Source organism: Phalacrocorax carbo, chromosome 5 (assembly GCF_963921805.1).
Source record: "Phalacrocorax carbo chromosome 5, bPhaCar2.1, whole genome shotgun sequence".
NCBI lineage: Eukaryota > Metazoa > Chordata > Aves > Suliformes > Phalacrocoracidae > Phalacrocorax > Phalacrocorax carbo.
Window position 1 is genome coordinate 69768836 of NC_087517.1, and position 21046 is coordinate 69789881.

A 21046-nucleotide genomic window follows, 5' to 3' on the forward strand; every position below is an offset into this window, starting at 1 on the left:
CCAGTAGGGAACTGGGAAGCAGTAACGTGGGGAGACTTGTAGGGATCTGCTTTGCAGAGGGCTTGGGCGAGGCTCACAGCCCTTTAGGCTGTGATGCAGACCTGGGATGCCTGCAAAATGTTGTGCTTGCGCTAGGGAGTACTCTCTTGTGAGGAGAAAGATTGTTGGACCCCTTTCGAGGCTTCTAATAAAACTGTTGTGTAAAAACTGTGTCCATAAGACTGTCTCGGATGGCAATGGATGCTGTAGCCGGCTGTCTCATCTCCAACAGCCGTGCAGGAATAAGCTGTGTTGTACACACATACCCCTGCAACTTAGAGCAAGACCAGGAACAAAAACTACCAGGAACTGCACAAGTTACTCATCTATATCCTGGTACCACGACTGACACTTTTGAACTGAGTGGCCTTGCCCTAAGGAAACTCGTGCTGGAATTCCCAAAATGTTGGGCTTGTCTGGATTGCCTTGGAGATAACAAGGTTGAGACCAGAGTTGCTTTGAGGGGTCCTTTAATTGTTGAACAGACTTTGGAAGGCTGTTCACCAGCAGCAAGGAATTCTTAGACCTAGTGCAGCAAGGAAGCAACTTGACAGAGACACCAGGATGACAAAAGGCTGTGGACAGGAGGTGGACACTGGCACATGCGCCATCATGGGAGGATGTGAGGCCAGATCCACAGGTGTATTTAAGTGGCAAAGTACAAGTCTGTCTCTAGCTCATAGATGGGTCAAGTGAGCTGGGCATTGAGTAATTTAGTAGTGACGCTTCAGGAGGGGTGGATGTTGTTCCTATAACACAGCAATGTCCGCCCTCCTCAAAGAGCTGGAGTCTATGTGGTCCCATCTTAGCCATCTGGCTCATGTGACGGGGGGTCAGTAGTTAGGCTGTGTGTCTGCAGCTAACCTGGATGCAGGTTAAGGGCGCAACTGTCAGGGTGGACTTAGCTGAGCAGGGTGAAGGTTGTGGAGGTTTGACAGCCCTGCTCATAAGAGATTGCATAAGAATTGGAATTAGTAGGGACTGTCAGTTGAGACCTTGATCTCACCTCAGAAGGATTCTTCAAACCCTGCTTTCTCTCCAAGGTTGGATCCATGCTGTGTACACTCCCATGGACACACTGGTTTTTGGAGGCAACTTCTTACACAGCTTCAACATCCCTATGCAGCTCCGCATCTACAGCATCGAAGACCGCACGCGGGTAAGGATCTGCAGGAGAGCTGGGAGGACGTGGCTGGGGTGGTGGGGAGGGCGCAGCCAAGAGCGGTGGCATGCGGGCAGGCAAGGTGAGTCTTACCCTGTGACAGATTGCTCCAACTCCAGCTATCTGTAAGCGAGATGTCGTAGCCTGCTGAATGTACGGGCAGGAACTTGGGCAGAGGGACAGCCTGCAGTGTGCACTGAGGCTTGCTGTGTTCCTTCGGACTGCCCCTGGTCTGACACCGGGCTTCCGAGGGGTCTGGAAACCTTGCTGTGAGTGTGATGGGCACCTCCCCTGGCCACCAGCCTCACAGGGAAGAGGAAGGCAGCAACCTGGCCATGGGAGTACATCCAGTGTGTTGCCTCTTCCCTTACTAGGCTCCCTTCTGGTGTTGATATTAAACCCTGATGTGGTCTAAGATGACTAAAAGTAAAGGCTTCCTGAGGTCTGGAGCAGACAAGGCTGTTGGCAAGTGGGTGTTCTTGCTTGTTCCTTGCAGAGACATGGGTTCCTCAGTGCTCAGCACCTGCAGAGAAGCCTCAGGACATGCCTGGGCTGTGAGGCACAGACCATTGGCCTCTCCAAAGCAGTTCAGGGTGCTGCAGCAGGCAGGACCTGTGGGTTAGCACTCAGGTGTCACACTGTCATCCAGAGGAGATGAGGCATGGATGATGGAGCACGTGCCTGCTGCACCCTGGGCAGCGTAGCCTCAGGAAGGTGCGAGGCAGGCAGCAGGGTCAGGGGCATCTTCTGTCTGCGCGTGAATTGCCAGCGCTGACGTGGCAGAGCCCTTGGAGCACTCTGTTAAATAGCTGAGCTGGCAACACCTCTTTTAATAGACCAACCCTTTCCCTCTGCCTGTACAAATACTGTTAGATGCTGTGCTGGGGCTTTGGGAAGAGGGTTTGAACCAACAGAAACCTGTTGTGGCATCTGCCACTAGTTCTTGTACTAATGAGGTCTGTGGGGGAAGAGCTGCAACTCTAACAAAGAAAAGTGAAATGTTAATGGCTTGCAAGTGAGTAGTGCCTGGTGTCTCCTCTGCCTGGTGATAATGTCCTTCTGCAAGGAGAATTACATCAGGCTGCCAGAAGCATGAATGATGCTGTTATCCATGTACATGCATTTCCTGTCTGTGAGGAGGGTATCAGCCTGGATTGAGGCCGCAGTAACAAGAGCTATCTCTGCAGCTCTGGTGAAGGGAGGCCTGAGCTGATCCCCTTCCCCTTGCCTCTCTCGCAGGTCCCAAATAAGTTTCGTTACCCCTTCTATTACGAGATGTGTTGGTACGTGCTGGAGCGCTATGTCTACTGCATCACCAGCCGCTCGCATCTGACCAAGGACTTCCAGAAGGAATCGCTCAGTATGGGTAAGTCTGCTGCGTTGGCCGTCCAGCCCTTAGTCTTTCCTCGCCCGTATCGAAGCGGTTTCTGGCACCCTCCTGCTGGAGTACTGTCTGGCTCGGCGTGTGGTGGGCAGGGGAGGGCTGTGCGGGAAGCATTTGGGACCATCACTTCCTCAATTTTACAAGGTGGTTTCTTTGGGTATTTCCTCCCTTTTCCCTGTTTGCTGTACTGTGCCGTCGGAGGGCGTTGCAGGCTGGCTGAAGGAGGTGCAATTTATTAATTTTCCTTTGAGAAAGAAGTCAAAACTAGCCAGACTTTTGCTTCCTCCCTCACCCCTGCAACAAGCCAGGTTCCTTGCAGCTGCAAGACCAGCATGTAAGTTCCTGGCCTTGCTGGTACACGCAAAGCCTTTAACAGAAGAGGCAGAGGGAAGTTGCAGTAACCACCGCTGTGCTGTGGGCTACAGAGCAGTAATACTTTCTTGCTAATCAGGGCCTTCCTGCACGCAGAGTTTAAAGTGCTGTCAAAGTTGTGTGCAAGGGAGTGCAGGGAGTCTCTCGCAAAAGGTATGTTTGGCCTCCTTACAGCCGAGCCATGTGAGGCATGAGGTGATTTCTCACAGAGACCCTTCTTCAGAGTGGGAGAGAACTGGACAGCCTCCACCCAAGGCCCTTGAAGTTCTCTGTTCTCTCTCCCCTAAAAGGCTGTAAAATACTGCCCATGGCAGGGGGGTTGGACTAGATGATCTTTAAAGGTCCCTTCCAACCCAAACCATTCTACAATTCTATGAAATACAGTCTAGGGCTTTGCTCTCTCTTTCTCTGGGAGGTTTTCACGTGTCCTGTGCCTTGCCTTGCCTTCCCACAAAACAAGCCAGGAACGGGAAAGGGTGTTAGCTGTTCTTTCCTTGCCGCTACGTGCCCCATCCTTTCCTCTCACCTCTCCCCGTATGTATCTGTTGCTCCAGCATCTCTGATGACTGGGGGCATTCTTCTAGAAACTGAATGCCTCCTTTGAGTGATTGTCTGGCCACTGTGCTCTTCTCTTACTCTTTCTCCATCATGGCAGATATGGAGTTGAGCTCCTCAGACTCAGTAAACATGGAAGAGGAGGAGGAGGAAGAGGAGGAGGAAGATGCAGCAGGGAAGGAACCCAGGCGACCAGTCACAAGGCGGTCCATTCTCACCAGCCCCATAGCCAACGGTGCCAATGTGGACTATGATGAACTGGGCAGGAGCTGCCGGAGCAGCCTGCCGGGTCTGAAGAAGACCCCATCTATAGACTCTTCCGACTCCAGCCGGGGCTCCCAAAACGGCCAGGCCTGGGACCCGAACGGCGGCAGCCCACGCAAGAGCAGGAAGGTGCACCTGACGCAGTTTGAGCTGGAGGGACTGCGCTGCCTTGTGGACAAACTGGAGTCACTCCCTCTGCACAAGAAGTGCGTTCCCACCGGCATCGAGGATGAGGATGCCCTCATCGCTGACGTCAAGGTATGTAGGCATGAGGGAGCCGGGAGTGCTGCCGTTCCTCGCGGCTGCTGGGGCGTATCCGTTTTCTTGCGGCATCAGAGGTGGAAATGCATTTCCCCACAGGAAAACTGTGCTTGACCATGACCTTACCCCCATCCTGGGACAAGGGGGTGATGTCTCTCCTGGCTTGGTGTCCTCCTCTTCCCCTACACGAGGCTAATGTTACCCCAGTTGATGCTGAGGGACACCCCTGGCTGGGATTTTGGGTCTGAGCTAGTGAAAGCAGTAACTGCTCCCAGCCAGTGTGGCTGAGACTCCTCCTGGGGACCCTCTGAGCCCTGTCTGAGTCCTTTTAGGTGTTGATGCAAGAGCGCTCATTTTGCAATGCAGTTCATTTCCAGTTCTGGCTGTGGTGGACTCCTTGGGCTGCTGGACACTGGTAGTTGGAGCCCTTTCCTTGCGGGCAGGTGGATTTGGCCTCATTTCTTTGGGCTGTTTGCACAGGATGTGACCTTAGGTTACACAAGTCTTTTTGTTCCCCCCTTGCCCTGCTTTACACCCTGAGCTGTATTGGCCAGACCTGTTGTGCCAACTCCATGAGCTATGAGCTCGTGAGTCACGTGAGCTTGTTCACTTCCATAAGCAAGTGTTCTAGCCCTTTCAGCACTGAAGTGACAATGTCAGCCTCACTCTATTCCCCAGAAGTCCATTTTAGTCCCTAAAATCACAGTTAACTTTGGTTCCCTTCCTTGCTGGTGGTGATCTCTTCAGCTGCTTGCCTGTACCGAAGCTGATGTCCAGACACAGCCGTGGGTGTATCTTGGTCTTTGCCATCGTGTTTCTTTTCCAAACGCTGTCTCCTGAGGGGGATTTTTTTTGTGGATCATTTGGTACATCCAGTGCTCTGCTGTGTTTGGAGCAGAGGGCGCAGCTCTGGGGTCCCAGGGTGGGCTGTTGTTTGCAAGCCAAGCTCTGGTGGAGCTTGGCTGCAGGAGTGGGAGTTCGTGCTGTTAGACTGCTGCACTTCTAGTTTCCTGTGGCTTTTTCAAGTGCGCTGTGTGCGCCGTGGCCTCTGAGTATGCAACGTGTGTGTTTCTGAGCCACGGCGGTGGGGTGACCTTGGCCCTGCCACGAACTATGTGATGCTGTGGAGAAACTCCCACTCTGAGCTGTGAGCGCAGCATCTCACCCTTGGATGGAGACAGGGACCCTGGTGTCCTGTGTTGGGTGTTTGAAAGGCAGAGCGTTCCATGTTGTCAGTGTTCAGCTGGGTTTTGAGCCCTGTTCAAAGGATTTGTTATGTTCTGGAGCTAATGGACATGTGCCTGTGGTTTTGACGTGACCCGCCAGCCCCTGTGTCCAGTTGTACCTGGCAGGTGAGCTGTGGGCATAAGTCACTGCAGTCCGGTCAGAGCAAACAGCTTCCGTGAAGGACCTGTTCCTTAAAGCTGGCTGTCCTCTGAGGCTCAGAAGTATCCTGAGCTGCAAGACACTGTCCCTCATGACTAGCAGCATCTTAAGCTACAGGGCATCCTCAAGGCCTGAAGATCCTTAGCCATCAGCCTGCAGTGGCTGGAGAAAATAGGACAAGTTTGTTAAACTATAGCAAACCTCTACTTTCAAAACTTGAATTTTCCTTGGAGATGATGGAACTGGCAAATGTAGGTTGGCTTATCAGTCCTGAAAAGGGGTAAGACATGTCTGGCTAAACCTTTTAACTGATCGGGTCACTGAAAAGCCCAATGAGCGAAGATCTATTTTCATTATCAACAGCTTGTAGGGAGAACACCTTTTTATAAGGCAGGGTAAGCTGTTACCAAGCGAGAGGCATGAAGTGGCCATCCCTGTATCTGTAACTCATGATGTGGGATACAGATCCTATTTCAGTCATGTTTCCTTTGTAAGCTTTGGTATAACTCCCTCCTCTAATAGCTTTTGTGTTCTTGCGCAACTGTAGCTGGCTCCCAGAACACGGCCCTGCTGTGGCTGCGTGTAAGCACAGCCCTTCCCTTCGCCGGTCCTGTTTTGATGCCCCCACCTTCCCTCGCAGCTCTCGGAGGCGTGATCCACGTGGGATCCCTCGTGCTGCTCCCCAGACCTGGCTGCCTTCTGTTCATATGCTATTTCTCTTTATGCGCCAGTGGAGAACTAGAGCTTAATCCTTTTGCAGTGACTTAAGCTAAACAGAAAGCTGTCCTCCACAGCACGTTAGCCTGACGCTGGGGCTATCGATCTGCGGCACGTCACCAGGTGAGGCCATTAACAGACCTGGGATCTGGCCAACAGGACTGGTGGGACAGACCCGCTTTAGAGAAGCACAGAACCAACGTGTTTGCAGCACTCGCCAACTTCGCTGCCATCACTACAGAGCTGTCTTCCAGTTAGGCAGGTGCTGCCTTGTGGAAGGCTTTTGTGGCTGTGGCCTGCGTGTTTATGTGGTCTGCCTGCTACCCAGGATCAGAACATGGGATTTTTCTCATCGCAGAGCCCAGACATGCAGGTAGTGACCTGGCACCTCGATCTGCCCATCACATCAAACATCCTCCAATGCTTTCTGCTGAGCAGAGTCCCTAGGCCCAGACCAGGAAAATGCTGCCTTTCCCCACAGCCTGTTGTCTGGTGACTGTGACTTCAGGATGTCTGTATGTTGGGTCACACGAAGAAATATGCTCCTGTATCCTGTCATGAGTTGAGCCTGGAGCCGTCACATGGTGGGATGTGGTGGGATGTGACACTCTGGATGTGACAAAGATGTGCTTCCAGCTCCATGGCAGGAGGGATTGATTGACTGTCTGCTGAGACACTGTAATCCCATCCTAGACAAGGCTGCATCAGCCATCTTGAATAGGAAGAGCATGTTGCCAGCTCTGCCTCTCCTTCACCTTTCTAGCTTTGCTTCTCTCCCTTGGAAAGCTCCTGGTGACACCAAGTCGCTGCCTTCTGAACCAGTGACTGAGAGCTGCTCTCCAGCGGCTTAAATGGGAGGACTGCAGTGATCAAAACTGATTCTAGCACTGCCTCTAGATCTGCCTTTGCGAAATGAGGTTGTGAACGTGTTGCCTTGTAGCACTGATGTCTTGCTGAAAAATCTCCGTGTGTTTGGCGATGCCTCTGTGCATGGCCTGGACTGGAGTCGTTGGAAAGATCATTGGCAAAGAAAGAACGTACAAGAGGTCCTGTTGTCTTTTGACTGCTTCTGTCCATCACTCTGCCCCTCTACCCCCCTTGGGGTGTGCTGGTTTCCCTCATTTAGGCTTCAGAGGAGCAGGATGGTCCATGGGGCTCTGGCTTTAGAGCCGTCAGACCTGCTGTTGGCTGACTTGCGGGGAGCTGAGCCCACGCACGAGCCGTTTGCTTGCCGCAGTGCCACCGAGCCGTGTGGCCTCGGTAGCTGGCACAAACGGGTTATATTCGGGCTCTGCCTGGAGGTGCTGGAGCACCAAGCGTTGTAGAGACAAGAGCAGCCTTTCCCAGAAGTATAATCCTGTCTCCAGGGTCTCATCTCGAAGCCTCTAGTGTGGCATTGCCCCCATACCTGGCTCCGTGTTGTGGTGAGTCTCCCATGATCAGACATCTCCTCGCTCCTCTACAAATGCATGTTACTCTCCTTGTCTGCCTGGTCTGCTCCTCCTGTGCATCACATCTGCCTGAAACATTCCCTGTGCCTCGTGCTCTCCTTTCCCTGCCCCAGTAAATCTGCCAGCTGGAATCTGCTTTCCCAAGACAGTTTGTTTCTCCAGGTGCTCGTGTCCAAGAGAAGCAGCAAACATGTCAGCTTACTGAAGCCCAGGGGACATAAAAGCACCGATGAGTTGCCTTTGGGAGGAGAGAGTGGTCTCAGGGCACTCCACTCCCTCTCCATGGCTGTGGGGAGAGTCTGCACAATCCCCCACTTGCCACAGGATAATGGGACACAGAGAGGACTTGGTGAGGAACGGGGGCTGCTGCCATCAGGGATGGATGAGGAAGGCCGGAGTGGCCCTTGAGCTGTGCCGAAAAGGTCCCCCCCTTGGTGGGACAGCAGCACTGGCCGTGCTCCTGCCTGTGGGTCAGGTGAGACTAAACCGCAGCGTGAGGTGCTGAACTCCCCTCCCCGTGAGATGTCTGACACTTCCATGGTCACTGTCCAAACAGACCCAATGGGAGCGCTGCAGCCTGGAGCACGTGGGTCAAAGACCCCTCTGCCGTCCTACCTGACCCGGCGTCGCCTCAACACACCATCTCAGGTGCTTGACCTTGGCAGCGTGACGGAGGAGCCACCCCGCACATCCTCCATGCCGGGCCAAACCACGCTGCAGGGCTGGGCATCCTCAGCACAATGCTGACGGCAAGATCCATGGAGAGCCTGTGCTGGGGGCCTGAGGGGATCGTTAGTGGTTCAGGTGGTGACAGTCTGGACCCAGGTGTCTGGTCAGTGTCGCCCAGTAGCTTCCTGGGCTCTCCAGGGTCAGGAAAGACAAGCTGAGGTTGCCTGCAGCTGCTTTGGCTGCATCAGGAATGGGAACACTCACTGTTCTCCAGTGCTGCTTTGGGGAGCTTGCTTTATTTCAAGAGTTTCCTCCATTTTAATTGCAGAGCCAGAGTGGGGAGGGTCTCTGGGAGCTGGGGCTGGCTGGGGAGACCTTGCTTCACCCACTATGGGTTTGTCCCCCTCTAGTGGTTAGGTCACCGGTGGCTTTGGGACTAGAGCTTCTCCCAAACTTGCCTGATGGGACGTTTGTCAGGGAGGTTTTGTGCGTCCAGGTCGGGAAGGTCCGGGTGCAGTCCCTGCAGCCCCCACATTTCAAGGTGCTCATCCCCCATGCCTTGATTTAAAAGCCCTTTCTCCCTGCTCACGCCAATGGTGTCTCCTAGATCCAGGTGGGTTTGGCTTCCAGCAGGAACCCCAAAAACTGCCTCGGAGAAGACAAAAGAAAGGCATCAAGGAGGCTGGGCAGGAGCGGGGCCGGTGGGCCGGGGCTGGGGCTCTCCGCCACGCTCTTCCCAGCCTGGCCGGGCCCTGGGGAGCCTGGCCCCGGCATCTCCGATTGCAGTGGCGAAGGGAGGGAGGAAGGTGGGCCGCGCTGCCTGGGCCCCTGCGCCAATCCGTGCGGCGCCAGCCGCCCGTCCCGGCCCCTCCCGGCTCTGCAGCAGAACGGCTCTGCCCTCTGCTCGTTCGCTCGCTTTTTCTCTTCTGCCATCTTCCCGTTGCAAAGCATTGCTGGGAACCGCATGTGGGTGACGCAGCAGCATTGTTTCAGGCTCAGGAAGCTGCTGCTGCTGCCCAAGGGCTCGGGAGGAGCACGCGGCTGCCAGTGCGGCTGCCGGAGCCGGGGAGGAGCCAGGGGCGCTCGGGGCAGGGGGTGCAGCTGCTCCCCCAGCCATGTCCCCGAAGACCGGGGGTCCAGCTTGGGTCCGCTCAGACTGAGCCAGTCCCTGGAGGTGTCTGGGGAGAGGGGGGGGCCCCAGCCCTCGCAGTGCGGGCACCGAAACAAAGAGGGCTCGGCAAACTTCGCCCCAGAGTCTCGTCAGCTCCAGAGGCGCAAGGTCAGGCAGCTGGCAACGCTCGCGGGATGGGGAGGGGACGCGGGAACGCTCCGGACCCAGCCAGGGTGGGAGGGGACCGCGGGGGGACCCCTGCTTCCCTGGAGGGGTCCCTGGCTGGTGCTTGGGCTTGCCTCTTCCCTCCCCTTCACTGGGGCGCGCTCACCGGTGCCGAGTTCCTGCCGGCTACAGGGAGCCATGCGGTGTGCTTGTAGGGTCCCCTCTACCGTGCCCCCCCTAGCCAGAGCATGAGGGGTCAGAAAGGACAAGGGGGCTCCTGCCTACCCTGGCTCCAAGCTAGATGCAACCCCAGGACATGGGTGCCCCCCCCCCACCCCCACCCCTAGTCCCTTGGCTCGGAGCATGCCTGAGCCACCGCCACCCTCCATGGTGCCCTGGGCAGGGGGACGCTGTGGTTCCTGCCCACACGTGTGCATGTGTGTGTGTGAGAGCCCCCAGCCCCTGACCTTTCCTTTCAGCGTGCGCTCATGGGAAGGTTGGTGGGGAGGCAGAAAGTCTGTAGGCAGCACGCTGTGCTGCCGGGGAGCCGAGGGGAGGCTGCGGCTTCCTGCCTCCCACAGCCGCCCAAGAAGGGCGGAGGAGTGCTGGGAAGCCGTGCCAGGCTGGGGAGCTTGACCGGGGAGTGGGTACCCCCACTGGAGACACCGGCCCACCCCTGCCCTGGCCTTGCCTGGCAGTGGGAAGCACCCGTGCGCGTGGGGATGCCGGCAGGAGGCTCCTGCCGGCGTAGCCATGGCAACGCCAAGTAAATAAAGCACCTTTTGCAACGGGTGAATTTGGTGGGGAATGACTGTGGGGAGGGGGCTGTGATGGAGGGGAGCGAGAGGGCCAAAACAGCCAGGGTTGAGTGCGAGGAGCCCCCATCCACCGAGAGCGAGGGTGCCTGTCGTGCTGCAGGGCAGCGTGCCCATCCGGTTGGTGCCGAGGGATCTCTCATGTCAAAGCCAAACCCTGAGGCGGTGCAGGGGAACAGCTCTTGGCTACCCAGCAGCTTGCGCCAGGCTATGGAGGGGATGGTGCCACCGCTGCACCCTCCAGCTACCTCGTGCCCAGGGACTATTGGGGTGGCAGATGGGGGACCCTTGTGCTTCCTCCCCCGTAAATCCCCCCTGGATTGCAAAAGCTTGGCTTTCTCCCCCTGCCACCGCACAGAGCGGGGCCTCAGGGCTGAAATGCAGTTGATGAAAGCGCTCGTGCAGATCGACTCGACAGAGCTTGTCTGTCTAATGTGGGGAGGGATTGTTGCTCGCGGGCGTGGGTAGAGGAGGGCTCCTTCCCAGCCGCGTTTGAAGCATGCTGGCCTTGGCATCTGGTCGGAGCCTTCCTCCCTGGCGGGAGCCTTGTTTAGCTCTGCTCACACCTGTGCTTTTTGTCTCTCTTTCCCACCCCCACCTCTCCATTAGCTGCTGCTAGAAGAATACGCGAACAGCGACCCCAAACTGGCACTTACAGGCATCCCCATCGTCCAGTGGCCCAAGAGAGATAAGGTAGGAGCTGCAAGGTGGGGACCTGGGCGGGTGTTCTGTGTGATTGAGCTGATGACCTGCCCTTGGCTGAGTTGCTGCCTGCGACTCGGGTGCTGTGGTACTGCTTCCGTACCTGCCTCGGGAGCCCAAGCCAGTGGGCAGAAAGGGAGCAGTGTGGAGGCAGGCCGTGGAGTGCAGCTGCCTCCACAGCACTGTGGGCAAACCTATTGCTGGCAGTGGCGGAGGCCTCCCAACGTGCCGGTTACCCCAGCTCAGCCAACGGGTGGTAACTGGGTCAGCCCCAGCTGCTCCATGTTCTCCATCCCCTCAGTCATGCTCAGAGGAGCTGGAGCCCTGCTGTTGCTGGAAGGGTTGATGCTCTAAAGGGTGCTCTCCTGGCAGCAATCTGGCTTGATAAGGGGGTCTGGGGTGGCATGAGTAACGTTGCGTGTCAGGGGAACGTATTGCTATTGCGTTCCCCAAGAGATGAAGGGCGAGGTGTGGAGGTTGATCAGCAGCATCAGCTCTGCCCATTCGGTGGGCAGGCTGGCCCCTCACCGCTAGGTGAGTGTGCCCCTTCAGTCCCTGCCAGCACACTGCCCATGCTTGTAGCATTGGCTTTTGCAACCCTAAGGAAGGCAGCCTGGGGAGGCTGCAGGTAGCAGCCAGCTTCTTGGGAAAGGCACCTTTCCATGTGCCCCTGCCCTTCCCTCTCCAGCTGTGCTCATAACCCGGGGTCCAAAGCTGGACCATGGCCCAGGCTAAGCTCGTTGGGTAGGTGGAGGTGAGGAGCAGCCTGCCGCTGGCTGGCCGGACTTCCCCTCTGCAGGCTGCCTTCCCGCAGCCCGCCAGCATGGCTCCTGTAGGTCACTGCTTCCTTCCTGCCAGGAGACAGGCTCACGGGCAGGCGTATGGGAAGAGCAGGACCCCATTGCACTGGGAAGGGTGGGTAACACCCCGTCTGGGTGTCTGGAGACAAACAAGCTCAGATTGCCCTTTGGAGGTGCCTGTCTCTGCCTGCCCTGCCCTGCCCAAGGAGATGCAGTGTGATTTTTCTGGTCCTTCAGCAGCACAAGCATCTTGGGCAGCTTTTCCAGGAGAAGAGACCTGGAGATATCTGCGTGCTTTGGATGCGGCACTCTGATGCTTGGCACATCCCCGACCCTGCCCTCGTGCTGGGTTTTTTGGGTGCCTGCCCTTCCCTGAGCCCATCAGCTGTGGTGCACACTATCACGGCTGATCCCAGAAGGGTGCTGCAGCCAGTGTGTTTGCTGCGAGGGCTGACGGCCCGTGGTGTGGCAGGTGGCTGCTGGAGACCTGCGCTGTCCCACCCGCGCTGTAAAGGGGTGCTTGAGTGTTTCCAGCATGCCTCTCAAGCTTGTGGGAAAGAGTGGTCAAAGCACTTACATCGGAGCTCAGCCCTGTCCCCTTGCGCAGCTGGCAGAGGGACCTGGGTGCCACAGAGAGAGGAGAGCCTTTCTGGCTGCCCAGCTGGACTTCGTTCCTTGTCTCAGAAGGAAAGAGTGGCTGTTGTCGGAGCACTGCAGTGCTTTTGAGAATCAGCAGCCCTTTCCAGGCCTATTTCCGACTACTGATGGAGGGTGGGAGGAAGAAGAGCTCCTGGGGTGGTGTGGCGAAGGTCAAATGTGCTCAAGGATTGCTGCCTGGGGCAGCGTTAATACAGGTTCCTTGTCTGCAGAGAGCTGAGGGAGCAGGACTGCTCCCTGACACGTTATCTGAGGTCGCAGCGAGGGAGATGGCAAGCAGAGGCTTTCTGATCCAAGCTGAACGCAGCAGTCTGCTCATCTCATGCCACTTCCCTCTCTATTTCTGTTGCCAGCTAAAGCTCCAGGCCCGGCTGAGGGTGCGGCTGCCCACCATCCCCATCACCAAACCACACACCATGAAGCCAACCCCCCGCCCAACGCCGGTCAGGCCTACGGTCTCTCCCATCGTGTCAGGCGCCAGGCGGAGGCGGGTGCGGTGCCGAAAATGCAAGGCTTGCATGCAGGGCGAGTGTGGCATGTGCCACTATTGCAGGGACATGAAGAAGTTTGGTGGGCCTGGCCGCATGAAGCAGTCCTGCGTCCTCCGGCAATGCTTAGCGGTGAGTCTGCAGCTTGATTCTTTTCTCAGAAGTCTGCTGCAGCCTGGCAGCAACTCTCTGGCTGATCAGGGTCAGAGAGAGGAGGGCAATGACCAAGTTGGATTCCTGGGGGATAGTTGGCCCCTTCCCCTTGATTCAGGCAGTGGGGGAGAGAAGGAAGAAAGGAAGAAGGCTGCACCATCTCGCCCTGGTTTCACCCCTGCTTTCCTTTGTAGCCCAGGCTGCCTCACTCGGTCACGTGTGCACTTTGTGGGGAGGTAGATCAGAACGAGGACTCACAGGACTTTGAGAAGAAGCTCATGGAGTGCTGTATCTGCAACGAGATTGTTCACCCTGGCTGCCTGCAGGTGAGCGGTGTGGGCGCTGGGGAAGACTGGGCTTGGCTGTGGGGAAGGACTGCTGCTGACTGCCCTCTTCTCTTTGCAGATGGACGGGGAAGGGCTGCTCAACGATGAGCTCCCCAACTGCTGGGAGTGCCCCAAATGCTACCAGGGTGACGACGCAGAGAAGGGCCAGGTAGGAGGCGAGCTCTGCTGTGGCAGGGCAGGACACATGTCCTCCATCCCACTGCATCCTGCTGAGGGATAGGCAGTGTTCAACCAGGCTGGGCTGTGTGGGTGAGCTGGAGGGGCGGGCAGGCACCAGGGCGCAAACCAGGGGGCCAGTTGGGCAGTGGCTAGTGAGAACGGGGGTCATTGGGGTGCAGCACAGCAGCGCTCAGCGCCCTGGCAGCATCCTGCCGGCAGAGGCTGCTGCAGTCTGGTCCTGGGACCCTGCAGAGGGGTGAGCTGACAGCCCCCTGCTCTCTGTCCCCGGCTCCCAGAGGGCCCGTCAGCAGGCCAAGGCCAGGCTCCCGCAGAAGCGGCAGGGGCGGCTGGGTTCCTCCGCCAGGCAGCAAGCGGACTGCATGCGGCGGCAGCTGGCCCGCTGGCGGCTGCCAGCGCTGCCCAGGACACGGGCCTACGGCTGCCACATCACCTCTAGGACCGTGCCCGCTGCTGTGGATGGAAGTGTGGCAGCTAAGGCAAGCCAGGCCGGGAGCAGCCGCCCTGGGGCACCTTCACCTTCTCCTGGGTGATGCGCATGCTTGGGGTGCACATCTGCGTGGTTCCTGGGTCCCCCAGCACTTCAAGCAGATGTGATGAGCACCCCTTGGCCCCACGGTATCTTGTGCTGAGCTGTGATCCTGAGAGTTTCCACTGCAAGAGGCAGGGGACTGTTAAGCATGGAGTGGAAGCCACCCCCAACCTCAGGGGACACCCCTTTTGTCAAGGGGGAAGGAAAACGTGGGTTGCTGGTGTGGGTGGATTCTGGTCCCGGTGGTACTGGGCACTGCTGGTGCAGGCCCTGCCAGCACCATGCATGTTCCCCTGAGGAATACGAGAGGGGGGACGCATTCCCCAGGCCCACAGTGGCTCCATCCCCGCTAACCTGCCGCCTCGCTTCCCCGCAGAAGCGGAAGGTGGAGGAGAGCGACGACGACACGGCGCAAGCCAAGGTGCTGCGGCCCCTGCGGAGTTGTGAGGAGCCCCTGACCCCCCCGCCCAACTCACCCACCCCCATGCTGCAGCTGATCCACGACCCAGCGTCGCCGCGAGGCGTGGTGACGCGCTCGTCCCCGGGGGCCGGCCCCAGCGACCACCACAGCGCCAGCAGAGACGAGCGCTTCAAGCGACGGCAGCTGCTGCGGCTCCAGGCCACCGAGCGAACCATGGTGCGGGAGAAGGAGAACAACCCCAGCGGCAAGAAGGAGCTGTCAGAGGTGGAGAAGGCCAAGCTCCACGGCTCCTACCTCACCGTGACGCTCCAACGCCCCACCAAAGACGTCCACGGCACTTCTATCGTCCCCAAGCTGCAAGCCATCACAGCCTCCTCCACCAACCTGCAGCACTCTCCCCGCGTGGTCATGCGCCACGCGCCTGCCAGAATGCCCCTGCGGGGCGGGGGGGAGGAGGAGGCAGCTGCCGAGGAGGATGAGGAGGAAGAGGAGGAGGAGGACGAGAACACGGAGGAGGGTGGGGCGGCCCGGCTCAACGGCCGAGGGGGCCGGGCGCAGGAGGGCGATGAGAGCTGGATGCAGCGCGAGGTGTGGATGTCCGTCTTCCGCTACCTCACTCGCAGGGAGCTCTGCGAGTGCATGCGGGTGTGCAAGACCTGGTACAAGTGGTGAGTGTGGGGACACGTGGCGGGGGGCAGCACAGCCAGGCCTGCCCACGTCCTGAGCCCTAGGCTGGGCACGGCCATGCCAAGCCTTTGTGCCTGAGGGGGCAGGTGGAGGGAAGGGAGGGGAAGGGATCTTGCCTCAGTGCCCTCCCTTCACTCCTCGGAGCTGGAATTTGCCAGGCAGCATTGCCCTTGGAGCCAGCGGCCAGCTCTGCCATATATGCCCTGGTCTTTATTGTCCCCTTCTACTGCCTTCCTCCTGTCCCTTCTGTTGGGAGGCGGTGGCAGTCTGTGCTGTCACCTGAGCACTGGTGTCCCCTCCTGTGTCCTTGTGAGGTGCCGATGCCCTTTCCTCACCTGCTGCCCAACGTGGTCCTTGCGCTTCCCTGCCTCCCATCCTGCCTCGGCCTCCCAGCAGGCAGGGGAAGGCAGGCTGAGGCGTGGATGGGTTTGCTGGCTGGAAAAGCCTCGGGGGGCAGCAGGCCTGAAGACAATGCTGGCACTGGGACAGCTGTGGATGGAGGGCTTGGGAACAGACCGGGGACTGGAAACTGGGAGGTTTCTAACCGCCAAGCAGCGGGAATGGCACGATGAGGAAGGACCGGCCCACTTTGATCAGCGGCCGGTGGGAATGGTGTGGTGCGGTGGCTGGAGGAGAGCATCCCCTCACCTGCCACTCCTGTGGCATCTTCAGGGGCATAGCTGAGCTGCCACCAGGTCCCGGGTCTCCCCAGGCTCCCATGGGAGGTGAGGAGTTTGTGCCACCTCCAGGCTCTGTCGCAGCTCCCAGCGAAGCAGTGAGCGTTGCTGAGGCTGTGGGGTGGGACCAGGCTGTGTTTTGCCTGCTGGGAGCAAGGATGCCTAAGATCTTTGCCCTGGCAGGAGGAGCACCCAGGAGGGGGCAAGTAGGCTGACAGCTGCGACTCAGAGTCTTGTTATGTGGCAGCAAAACCCCACTGGGGCTGTTCTGGGTATCCCTGGGTGGTCAGATGCCCTCAAAAACATGTTCGGGGAAACCCAGGGAAACCAGGCAAAGCAGCCTTGAGCTGTGGCTGGGACCACGCTGGGGCTAGGCTCCTCCGGAAGCCAGGCAACCCACTGGCCGTCTTTTGTCCCACGGGGCTCTTGGGGCTCAACTTTCAGCCTTGTCCTCATCCCCAGGTGCTGTGACAAGAGATTGTGGACAAAGATAGATTTGAGCAGGTGCAAGTCCATCACCCCCCAGGCGCTGAGCGGCATCATCAAAAGACAGCCGGTCAGCCTCGACCTCAGCTGGACCAATATCTCCAAAAAACAGCTTACGTGGCTCGTCAACAGGCTGCCAGGTGAGCGTGGGCTGGGGAGGGGTCCCTACCTCAGCCACCAGCCTGCTACGAGGCTTCCTGACGGCTGGACCACGGTGAGAGACAGGCTTTGCACCCTGGTACCTGCCAGCGGGAAAACTCCTAGGTGCCTGGATCCCCTCACCCAGCAGGCAGCTGATAGCGATGTGGTTTCCTGCTGCTGTCTGTTAACCTCTCCTTCAGAGAGCCTGGCTCCCTGTCCCACCCCAGGCAGGAAGGGGAGCTGTTTCCTCATGTCTGGAGAAAGAGGGTTGAGATCTGGGATGCCTCGGAGCTGACCAAAACCCATCTGACTCGTTACCTCTCTCCCTTTCTCCCGGCAGGCCTGAAAGACCTCATCTTAGCGGGCTGTTCCTGGTCTGCGGTCTGTGCTCTCAGTACCTCCAGCTGCCCCCTTCTCAGGACCCTCGATCTTCGGTGGGCAGTAGGAATCAAGGACCCTCAGATCCGGGACTTACTCACGCCTCCGACAGACAAACCCAGTAAGCTGTGGGGCAAAGCTGGGGCGGCGGGGAGTTGGAGGAGGGTGATGTGCTAGCTGCGGAACAAGGAGGCTATGCCTGATCCGGAATACCCCAACCCGGCAGGGCAGGCAGCCCGGGCTCAGGTTTTCCCCTCTCCCTTTGCAGGTCAGGACAATCGCAGCAAACTCCGCAACATGATCGATTTCCGGCTCGCCGGCCTGGACATCACCGACGCCACGCTGCGGCTGATCATCCGCCATATGCCCCTGCTCTCCCGCCTCGACCTCAGCCACTGCAACCACCTTACGGACCAGTCAGCCAACCTCCTCACGGCCGTGGGCTCTTCCACACGCAACTCCCTCACCGAGCTCAACATGGCAGGTGGGTACGCTGCTCTCGGTGGCCTGGCTGGGCTCGCCGCTGTAAAGCGGCTTCCTCCTCCCCACCTGCCCTCCCGGCCTGAGACGGGCACTCGGCTCTGGCTTTGCGGAGGCGTTTGGGGCTCACTCTTCCTCTCCCCTTTCCCGCAGGCTGCAATAAGCTGACGGACCAGGCCTTGCTGTACCTGCGCCGCATCTCCAACGTCACTCTAATCGACCTGCGAGGTTGCAAACAGATCACCCGCAAAGCCTGTGAGCACTTCATCTCGGACCTGTCCATCAACAGCCTCTACTGCCTGTCCGATGAGAAGCTGATCCAAAAAATCAGCTAGAGACCCTCCCCGGGGCAGACTGAGGAGAAGGAAAAGAGCCCATCCCACCCCTCTCGGAGAGCCGCTCCTCCACATCCCCCACCTTGCCCTCCGTGTCCTGCCGCTGCCTCCCACCTGACTTGGCAGGCAGGGCCGTTGCTGGCCTCGCTCCACCGTCCTTCCTCCTCCTCCTCCCCCGGGACTTCTGCTGATGAAGATGTCCCGCCAGGTTGGCCAGTACCAGAGGAGGAACGGGCAAATGGCAGGGAGCCTCAGCCCAGAGGCTGGCCGCTCCCGAGGCGGAGGTTGTAACAGATGTCTCTGTGCAGAGAAACGGGGCACCCTCTTCCCCCAGCTTTTCCCCTCCTCCCCATCGTCTCCTTGCCTTGAAACACTTGTCACTTCCCCGTTAGCACAAAGCTTGAGGGTCAAGGTCTCTCCAAGGAAGTGGGAGCAGAGCTGGAACAAAACGTACCCCTCTGTGCCACCACCAGCTCGTCGCTTGCCCTACGCTCTCAGCCCCCTCACGGTTTCCCTCGTCTGGCTGCAGGGGCTGTGACCGAGCCCCCTCCTCCTCCCACCGCTCCCCCGCATCCGGGCGGCTCTTTCTGTGTCGAGGGCAGGAGCCCCACAGCCAGGGTGTCGCGGGTTCTCCGGCCGCTGGCCAGGAGCAGGGGCTTTGTAACCCGCTCTCCCCCTGCCCGGGGAGGCGAGGCTGGGGGGACGGTGCGATTCCGCTCTGGGGGCAGCGCCGGCCTTCCCGGAGCACTGTCTGTCCCGACGCAGCCCCGCGCAGAGGCGACGGCCGGGGCCGGGCGCCGGCTGGGAGCAGGGGAGAAACCACAGGTACATCAGAGCTCAGGGAGGACTCGGAAAGCATCAGCCAGGGGTGAGTGAGCGCGCGGGGGGACACAGGAGCTGCCTCCTCCTCCTCCCCAGCTCCCTGCGCGTGGCCCAGCATCGTGAAGCACTCTAGGGCCGCCGCGGCCGGAGGGGCGAAGGCTGCTCTGTCTGCCCAGGGCGCTGTGGCCTGGGACCGAACTGGCACGAATGCCCCGCTGCGTTGTCCTCTCCTTCCCCCCCACCCCCTTTTAGCTGCCGTTTTTCCTTTGCAATGAATGGTCGGTCCAAAGAACCTCTCTCTAGGGCAGCAGAGAGCTTTTTGCACTTTAAAAAAAAAAAAACCCTAAAAAAAAAAAAACTGAAAAAAAAAAACAAAACAAACAACAAAAAAATGAAAAAAAAAGTCAAAAAAAGAAAAACAAAAAAAAAAAAAAAAGGAAAAAAGGTTGGAATCTTCTTTTGGGTCACTATTTTATTTCCCTCCCTGTCCTGCCTGTGACCGGACGCTCCCCATCTCTCCCCCGGTGTCAGGCCACGGCTCTCCCCGGCCCGGCCCCCCCTGGCAGATAGCACAAAGCGGCCCACCCGGTGCCAGCGAGCCCCAGCCCCGGCGCGGCCGGCCGAGGGGCTGGGGGCTCCCGCCGAGGGCAGCCCGCGCCGCCCCGCTGCTTCAGAAGCAATAAGGGAGACGAGACGGCCGCCGACCCTTCTTCCGCGGGGGCCGGTGGCGCGTCCTCCGCCGGAGGGGGATGCGAGGGGGCGGTTGTCGCGGTGCCTCGGGACAAGGGCCGCTTTCGCCACGCGGTGAATCCGGAGGGCTTTGAGCAGAAACGAACCCCGGGCGAGAGGAAGAACGGAGAGCCGGGCCCCTGGCCGCAGCGGGGCGGTGGAGGCCGCCTGCCTTAGTCTCTCTTGTCGGTGGCTCCCGTGAAAGACGTCGGAAGAATCGAAGCTTTTCTTTTTTTCCTTTGGATTGATTTTGAGTTTTGCAACGAGAAAGAAAAAACTGAAAAACAACAAAAAAAAAGAGAAAACGGAAAAAAAATGAAAAAAAAAAAAAAAAGAGGAAGCTGGGGCAGAGCTTGGCGGGGGGCAGGTGGGTGCGGGGCTCCCTCCGCCGTGCCGGGGGCGGCTGCCGACCCTCCCTCGGGGCGAGCGGCCGAGCTTGGCGGGGAGGGGGACGCAGCGAGCCCACCCCGGTACCCCCCAACCCTGGCCGCGGAGGACTCCGGCGTGCGACCTTCGTCACCCCCACCGGGCACCCCGGCCCTCCGTCGGCGGGCAGGGGGTGAAAAATCCACAAGGAGGAGAGGGGAAAAAAAAAAAAAGAGAGAATTATATATATAAAAATCACTTAGTGATTTAAAAGCAACCCAGACTGCTCCCTAAAGACAACTCCTGCAAGAAAAGTCACTATTGTTTAAGGGTTTGGTTGTGTTTTTGTTTTGTTTCAATTCCCCCTTCCCTCCCCCTCCCCCCCCCCCCGGAGAAATATTGTAAATATATATTTTTTTGTTGGCGATTTAGAGTCCATCTCTGATGTTTGTGCTTTAAAATTAAATGTAAGCATTAAGGGTAAAAGCAAACCAAGTCTTACGCTCTCTCAGTCGGTATGGTTTGGGTTGGGGGTTTCTTGTCTGGGGGCAGAGGGGGGGGGAGCTAGTTGGCAAATTTTTTTTTTTGTTTGGTTTTGGCTTTTTTTGGTCTTTTTTTTTTTTTTTTTTTTTTTTTGGTTTGGTTTTCCTTTTTCTAAGCATTCTCCGATACTGGTTTTTTAGAGAGGATCTTTTGCTCATAACATATTACCACAGGGATGGGAGAGATGTTGTGGGGGGAGGGAAGATACCAGCCTCTGAAGGGAAATATTTTGTTTCTTGGGGGTGGATTTTTTGGAATAAAAAAAAAAATTGAAAAGAAAAACCAAAACCCTGCGTCTGGGCTCTGCCCGTTGTTTGTCTGCCAGGGAAGCGGAGGGGATGAGGCCGGGGCTGGGGGGTTGTACCCTGGCACCCCCTCCCCCCGGGGACCTCCTGTGCCCCCCCCCCCCCCCCCCCCGGCACTGGGGCTTCCTCCGCCGCCCACGCCACCGGAGAGGAAGCCTGGGGCACGGTCACGTGCGTCGCTCGCGGCCTGAGCCCGGGGTGGCGGTGCCAGCTGTCCCTGCGTCCCCGTCATCTTCTGAAGGGTGGTGGCAGCCGTCCCCGTGTCCCCATCACCTCCTGGGGGTGGTGGCAGCCGTCCCCATGTCCCCATCACCTCCTGGGGGTGGTGGCAGCCGTCCCCATGTCCCCATCACCTCCTGGGGGTGGTGGCAGCTGTCCCCATGTCCCCATCACCTCCTGGGGGTGGTGGCAGCCGTCCCCGTGTCCCCATCACCTCCTGGGGGTGGTGGCAGCCGTCCCCGTATCCCCA

The 21046-nt window shown here is 58.4% G+C and overlaps 1 protein-coding gene across 1 annotated transcript in view; it reads left to right on the forward strand.

Annotated features, from left to right (window-relative positions):
• Window positions 1-20220, forward strand: part of KDM2A (lysine demethylase 2A) — a 51287-nt gene extending 31067 nt beyond the window's left edge. Inside the window, exons 11-22 of the mRNA XM_064452937.1 lie at window positions 1083-1198; window positions 2441-2567; window positions 3613-4034; window positions 10961-11044; window positions 12864-13130; window positions 13346-13477; window positions 13557-13646; window positions 14584-15296; window positions 16455-16618; window positions 16960-17118; window positions 17266-17481; window positions 17631-20220. Of these exons, the coding sequence (XP_064309007.1) occupies window positions 1083-1198; window positions 2441-2567; window positions 3613-4034; window positions 10961-11044; window positions 12864-13130; window positions 13346-13477; window positions 13557-13646; window positions 14584-15296; window positions 16455-16618; window positions 16960-17118; window positions 17266-17481; window positions 17631-17812 (2672 nt within the window). The 3' untranslated portion in view covers window positions 17813-20220. The remainder of the gene's footprint in view (window positions 1-1082; window positions 1199-2440; window positions 2568-3612; window positions 4035-10960; window positions 11045-12863; window positions 13131-13345; window positions 13478-13556; window positions 13647-14583; window positions 15297-16454; window positions 16619-16959; window positions 17119-17265; window positions 17482-17630) is intronic.
• Window positions 20221-21046: the final 826 nt, after the last annotated feature.